General features: G+C 44.4%; 1 protein-coding gene across 5 annotated transcripts in view; it reads right to left on the bottom strand.

The window, feature by feature from the left end:
• uggt2 (UDP-glucose glycoprotein glucosyltransferase 2) overlaps nucleotides 1–7,860 on the bottom strand; it is a 386,557-nt gene that overhangs the window by 139,287 nt on the left and 239,410 nt on the right. For all 5 annotated transcript variants that reach the window (XM_043691459.1, XM_043691457.1, XM_043691458.1 and 2 more), the window contains exon 24: nucleotides 5,777–5,907. In XM_043691459.1, the coding sequence (XP_043547394.1) occupies nucleotides 5,777–5,907 (131 nt within the window). The remainder of the gene's footprint in view (nucleotides 1–5,776; nucleotides 5,908–7,860) is intronic.

Here is a 7,860-nt window from a genome sequence, read left to right as displayed (position 1 = left end):
TCTCCTTACAAGTTTGTTTCTCAATTTCCCTCTGACTATTGGGGGGGTCTATAATACAATCCCAATAAGGTGATCATCCCTTTCTTATTTCTCAGTTCTAGGAATTTCCAGGAATATCCTCCGTTAGCACAGCTGTAATGCTATCCCTCTAGGAATTTCCAGGAATATCCTCCGTTAGCACAGCTGTAATGCTATCCCTGATCAAAAATGCCACTCCCCCTCCTCTTTTGCCCTTTCTATCCTTCCTGTAGCATTTGTTTCCTGGAACATTAAGCTGCCAGTCCTGCCCATCCCTGAGCCATGTTTCTGTAATTGCTATGATATCCCAGTCCCATGTTCATGCCCTGAGTTTATCTGCCTTCCCTGTTAGGCCCCTTGCATTGAAATAAATGCAGTTTAATTTATTAGTCCTACCTTGTCCCTGCCTGCCCTGACTGTTTGACTCTCTTCTGTTCTGAACTGTACCAGTTTCATGATAAAATCGCTTGAAAAGAATTATTTTTCTCCAAGGTGGAAAGGCCCATTCCTCGTACTCCTGACAACACAGATGGCTGTGAAGGTAGAAGGAAGACTCGACTGGACACATGGGACCCGATGGAAAAGAGCACCGCACCAGGGAGAACCCAAACGGACAGTGCAGCAGGCACCAGCTCTCCCAACAACCATACAAGAGGCCGACTAGCTACCACAATTGTTGCCGTGCTCCTCCTCACCCTGGTGACATGGACCCAACATGAATGGGGCAGAGAGGATGGCCAGGGGAACCCTAGCGGTCGAGAACTGCATGTCAACACCTTTTTTTATATGTCTTATGCTTATGCTCAGAAGATTAACCGTTCCAGCTGCTGGGTATGTGCCCATATATCCATGCACTCTCAGGGAGGCATTCCCCTCCGACCCATTCCTTTTAAAAGTCAGACACAGCTGAATGGGGGCTAGAACAAGACAGGTCCCCTGAGGTAGCAACCTTTAAGTTTCCCAGTTGGTTACCACCCACAGTTAAAATGGGGACTTAAGGTGATAACCGCCAGAAGCACTGGAGATTAGCGGGCTATGAAATGGAGAAATTTAATGGTTAGTTCCAACCTCAGTACAATCTCTCCCATGAATTCCTGGCCTTGCTCCTCATTGACACTAAGAAGGAGGCATACCCATCGGGTCCATCTGCTTGAGAAGCAACCATTCATCAGGATGGGATGCTAGCATCAGCAGGTGTGCTCATTCCCTGTTCCTCATCAGGACAGCGATTCGGTCAGAAGCGAATGGGACCATACTTCACCTTCAGGTTCTCAGCAAAACCGCCAAAAACACCACATTCACTACCTTTTGGACTGAGACTCAGACTGGCCGTTTGAGAACCTATAATGGTACTTACTTCATTTGTGGCCACAATGCCTACCCCTGGCTGCCTCCCCTGGACTGGGTGCTGCTATGTGGGGTAAGTGGTCCCCTTTGTTTACCATTCACACTCTTCTCCTTTTGAGAAGCCAGGGGTTTGCAGTAAGAGAGCGATTACAGCTATCTTCACCCCCTCCTATGTCACTGTCCGGCTGGAGATAGAGAGTCAGTGGATGGCCATTACCCTGGGCCAGCTTAACGCAGAAGCGGTTGCCATTTGCAACATCACCTCGCAGAAAAGTATGACCGTAGATTATTTGCTAGCCGAAAAAGGGGGCACATGTGGCCTCATTGGGTCCGACTGCTGTACTTACATCCCCAACCCCAGTGAGAACATTACCAACAGGCATCCTTTGTGCTCAATAAACCAGGCTCCCAGTAGGACTTGTGGAGCTGGATGGGCTCCTGGATTGGGTCCAGAGGTAGTGCCCTACTACAAGGGCTTATTTTCCTTGTTGTTATCTTTGTCCTTCTCGCACTCCTTATTATGTTCATTGAGTGGTGTTGTGCATGCTTGTGTTCACTACTGCTGCCTCCTGTACCACTGACTGCCCAGTTGACAAAAAATCACTTCACCGAAAGCCCTTGCGACAATGCAGAACCTCCGGATCCAGAACTCAATGAGTCTGACCACTCCAATTCTGAGGGATACCTGTCTGATTCTGAGCCTCCCCCCCATCAGACAACCCCCTGGCTCGGGCTACATTCCTCCTTTTGCCGAAGCTCCCAACCTGCTCCTTTGATGGAGAAAAGAGGGGATTGTGGGAGAAGGGAAACCATTTTGATTGTGGAAGCCATTTTCCCTGCTTAGAGGAGACATGCTAGCTAAATTAGTGAAGCCATTCACTATTGGCTATGACAGCCATTTCCTGACGGCAGGAAACACCTTAGTTAAATAACCTATTAATTGGATTCTCTCACTGGCAATGCTGTTGTACTTCTGTACCCACTGACGAATCCCTCGAGGGGTCTCTCTCTCTCCGTGGGAGCCCCAGCTAAAACAATACCTCTGCAGACAAGATGTCACCAAACTATTTAATATTGATGGCCACTGACCAATTGCCACTATGAACAGGATGCTGCTTGATCAGTTTCAATTGTTCAACTAATCAAATGTTCTCAGACCACTAATATTTTCAGCCTTCTGTTACCATTGTTCAATTAATCAATGTTGTTAGACCAGTAGTATTGTTAGTCTTTTTTTAATATTGTTAAACTATCTATTGGAGTTAGACCTGTATTGTTTTGTAATCAACAATCAGCCATTTGTAACCCTTTATAAACTATATACACCCATAGCTGAGTGGAGAGGTTATGACCCATCAGTGCTGAGCGGTCATTCCGAGCTGAGCGGTTATTGACCTCTTCCCACAGTATTGTGAAATAAACAAACGTGTCAATTTCACAAGGTCTGAGTACGAGGTTTACTGGAAATGGGACATTTCTCCAAACTCCCCTGCACAAAACCATGCTGTCCATTTCTATAAGTTGATTTGCTTCTAAGTGCCTATAGATCTTGTTCCTGAGAAGCTTTTGCAATAATTTCCCTACCAATGATGTGAGTCTCACAGACCCGTAATTTCCTGGATTATCCCTGCTATCCTTCTTACACAATGAGACAACTCTGGCCATTCTCCAGTCATCTGGAATCTCACCTGTGGCCAAAGAGGATACAAAGATGTCTGTCAATGCCTAGCATTTGTCGTCTTGCCTCCCTCAACATTCTCAGACAGATCCCATCAGGACTTATCTATCTTAACACTTTTTAAGATGCACAACACCTCTTCCTTTTTAGTAGCAACTTGGCTTAGAAATTTGACACTCCTTCCCCTGAAATCATCCTCAAACAATTCCTTCTCTTTCGTGAATAGCGACACAATAGTTTAAGATCTCCCCTACCTCTTCTATCTCCTTTGTCCTTGAGTGGACTAACTCTTTCGCTGGCTAACTTCTTGCTTTTCATATGTGTATAAAAAGTCTTGGAATTCTCCTTACAGGTAAAAACTTTTCATGACCTCTTTTAGCCCTTCTAATTCTTTTTTAAGTTCTTTGCTATTTTCCTTATCTTGTTCAAGGGCTTTGTCAGTTCCCATGCCCCTAGACCTCATGCATGCTTCCTTTTTCTTTTGATCAAAGTCATGACATCCCTGTTCATACAAGGTTCACTACACTTGCCATACCTATCCTTTATTCTCGCTGTTCCTGAAGTCTTATCAATTGCTGTTTGAAATGCTCCCACGTGTCCAATGTGGATTTACCCTCAAACAGCTGCTTCCAATCAAAATTCTCCAGTTACTGCCTAATATTCTGATAGTTCACCTTCCACCAATTTAGCACCTTATCCCTATCCATGAGTAACTTAAGACTCATGGTACTTTGGTCACTACTCCCGAAATGCTCACCCACTGAAACTTCACTCACTTGGCCAGGCTCATTTCCCAGTATAAGTCCAGTATAACCCCTTCTATGGTTGGACTGTTTACATACTGTGTCAAGAAACCCTCCCTGAATATCGTGAATGGCCCCTAGCATTAAGTGAATTTCAGTTAATAAAGGGGAAGTTAAAATCACCCACCACAACAACCCTACCATCTTTACATCTTTCCAAAATCTATCTACATAACCACCCCTCTATCTCCTGCTGGCTGTTGAGAGGCCTGTAGCACACCCCCAGCATTGTGATTCCACCTTTCTTATTCCTGAGTTCTACCCACATTGCCTCGCTGCATGACTCCTCCGATGTATCCTCCCTCAGTATGGCTATGAGATACTCCTTTGCCAGTAATGCAACTCCTCCACCACTTTTACATCCCTTTCTACCACACCTGAAACATTTACATCCTGGGACATTCAGCTGCCAGTCCTCCCCCTCTTTCAGCCAAATCTCCATAATTGCGATAATATCATAGTTCTAAGTACTAACTAAAGCTCTATGTTCATCTGCCTTGTCTATTATACTTCTCGCATTTCAGAGCACTTCTCCTGCTCTTTTCAGCAGCATTTCCCTGCCTGTTCTTGTTCTTACTCATGTTTGCCTTGGTTTCTATCTCTCCTTCAATTTCTACATCTACTTCCCAGGCATAACCCATCCAGATGCATCTACTGCCCTAGTCCTCTGGTTCCTATCCCCCTGCCACACTAGTTTAAACCTTCCCCCAACCACTGTACCAAGTATCCACCACCACCAAGGACATCAGTCCCAGTTCTGCCCAGGTATAATCCGTCCAGTTTGTACAGGTCCCACCTACAAACCTGCACAAACTGGACAGGTTATACCTGGGCAGTAGATGTAGACATTGAAGGAGAGATAGAAACCAAGGCAAACATGAGTAAGGACAAGAATAGGAAGGGAAATGCTGCTGAAAAGAGCAGGGGAGATGATCTGAATGTGAGAAGTATAATAGGCATGGTAGATGAACATAGAACTTTGGTGAGTACTCAATATTATGATATTATCACAACTATGGAGACTTGGCTGGAGAAGGGACAGGATTGGCAGCTGAATGTCCCAGGATTTCTTGACACTGGTCCAAATGCCCCACGAATCTGAAATTCTGTTCCTCACACTGTCTATTCAGCTACATTTTCATCCTATGCATCCTGCTGTTTCTACTCTGACTAGCTCATGGCACTAGTAGTAATCCTGAGATAACTAACTTTGAGGTCCTACATTTCGATTTTCTTCCCAGTTCTCTATATTGTGCTTTTTAGGTCTTCATCCTTTTTGTTTTGCCTATGTTGTTTGCACTAACATGTACCATGATCACTGACTGTTTGTCCTCCCCCTCCAGAATGTCCTCCAACCACTCCAAGACATCCAGGACCCTAGCACTACAGCGACAACACACTTGGATTCTCATTTGCAGCCACAGAAACACCTCTCTATTCCTCTTCTGATTGAATCCCCTATAACTAAAGCATTTCTATACCTCTTTCTCCATCCCTCCGCAGCAGAGTCTACCGTAGTGCCATGAATTTGGCTGCTGCTGTTATCCCCTGATGGGCCATTCCCCTCAACAATATCCAAAACAGGATATATCTGTTCTGCAAGGGAATAGCCACAGGAGATTCCTGCTCTGCCTCATGGTCACCCACTCCCCTTTTGCCTGTGGAGTCTGAAACTGCAGTGAGACCCCTCTATATGTGCTATCCATGATACTGTCCACCTCGCTAATCCTCCACAGTGTCCCCAATCTGTCATCATTAAACAGTTCATTCTCCTTGGCAATGTCTCTACCAAACAAAAATTCAATTTTCTGCCAAATGTTTTCCCAAATGTTTTGGTATTTCTTGTGAATTGTCCTGATGGCTGCTATTACTATCACCTGCAAAATGAAATAATTTTAGAAGTCAGAAGAAATCAAAACAACAAACATACCTCTTAGAATGCAAACCCATCCGTTTGATGTGAGCTTTAATCTTCTCCGATGATGTACTGAGGGTGATCCTTTCCAGGAGGCTGAAGTCTTCAGGATGAAATGTCTCATTTGCATTGAAAGCACCCAGGATCTGACAGCACAAAAAGCAAACTAATATTAGATTTTTAAAATTTAATACTAATTTGTAACAGTCTCAATATCATTAAAATTTAGAAGTTACTTACTTTTACGGATATGACAATCTGAAGTGGATGCAATGCACAAACCAGTTAACATAAACTGCTAATTTTTCTCACAAACACTAAGATGGAATAGCACTCAAGTATGTAGTCATGCCTACCACAAAAAGAAGTGAGTTTAATTTTTAAATTAAGTTCTATATTACAGCATTCTTAGTCTATCAAACAGAGAAGGCCTACAAAGTAAGTCATATCCTCGTTAGAATAAGAAATTCTTGAATTCATAGTTGCCCAGAAATTATTGGAAATATGGTAGTATCTGATTATTGGTCTCAGTTATTAGTAGAACGAACCAATGCTGCTACATCCCCATTGTAACACTCTGATCGATCATAGAATCATTGAGGATGGCAGCACAGAAAAAGGCCTTTTAGCCCACCACATCCATGCCTGTCAAAATGAAAATCAATGTGCTTGGTTTGAATACAATGTTAACTAAGAAAGTTTATAGATTTTACTACATCTGCAGTGAACATAGCTCAATCAATGAGCACTCTCTTCTCATGTTTTATAAACCCTTCACCCTTGGCTGCAGCACCCTGAATCAGGGTCTTGAGTGAGGCTTCCAGTACACTTGTGAGAAGCAGCAACATCCCTGGACTGCATGTTGGCCTCAGCTCACACTCTCCTCTATATATTTATGTACATACATACATGCATACATACACATTCCACTCTTCAGGTAGCTCCTTTGTTTCTCCATCTGATGCCATCCCTACTTAATTTCTCAGTAATTAAGATGCCCTCAACCGCATCGCTTCCATTTCCCACACTTCTGTAGTCAAACCACACCCACCAACAAAAAAAAAGGATAGAGTCCCCTTAGTTCTCACATACCACCCCAACAATCTCCAAATCCATTATTCTCCGACATCATCTACAATCATATCCCACCACCAAAAAGAAAATTATTTTCCTACCGCTGTCCCCTTTTCACAGGGACTGTTCATTCCATGACTCCCTCATCAACTCTACAGACCCCACAAAATTCTCCACTACACCCAGTACCTTCAGTACCTTTCCCTGCAACTACAAGAGGTGTAATACCTGCCCATTCACATCCAATCCCACCTCTATCCATGGTCCCAAACAATTCTTCTCGATCCGGCAGAGTTTCACTTGTACTTCATCCAACCTGATCTATCGTATCTGTTGCTCCCAATGTGATCTCCTCTATACGAGGAACCTCAATTATTCGAATATCAATTATCCGAATATCGGATTATCCGAAGGAAATCTTGAAGTCCTGATAGAAACATTACATCAAAGAGGTGTTTCCAACACTGATTCACCTTTTGTTTACAGTGATTAAAAACGAACTCAGCTTACTGAAATTCTGCCAAGAACAGTCCTGGACATCGATGGGAGCCTGGGTACCGTCTCCAAATAACTGACTTCTCTCTCTCTCCCCCACAATTTCCCTGGAGTTCTACACAGGGGTGTACCTGAATCCCCCCTTCGCCAGATAACCTCTGCAACATTGTCTTTTACAGTGCAAAGGTGGAACCTGAGAAAACGTTGTATTAGAGAGTAGTGTGTGTGGCTGCATGTGTATGTGCATGCTGTTTGGAGACTCACCCCACCAAAGGCAGCAGCAGTCTTACTGTTGGTGTCTAGTCTTGCTGCCCCAGTTTTGGGAAGGGGAGAAGACGGTGGGGCAGGAGCGCAGGGGACAGGGTGAACGGGTGTTGGCGGCACGGATGGTAGGTGATGATGGGGACAGAGGCAGACAGGACAGCGTAGTTAGAGGCAGATAAGGGTGGGATGCGATGGGGTCAGACAGGGGCGGGGTGGACGGGGTGGGGTTGAAAAGTGTTGGCAGATCAGACAGGGGGCCGGGATTG

Source organism: Chiloscyllium plagiosum, chromosome 6 (genome assembly GCF_004010195.1).
Source record: "Chiloscyllium plagiosum isolate BGI_BamShark_2017 chromosome 6, ASM401019v2, whole genome shotgun sequence".
Classification (NCBI taxonomy): domain Eukaryota; kingdom Metazoa; phylum Chordata; class Chondrichthyes; order Orectolobiformes; family Hemiscylliidae; genus Chiloscyllium; species Chiloscyllium plagiosum.
This window is presented reverse-complemented; position numbering and strand designations above follow the sequence as displayed.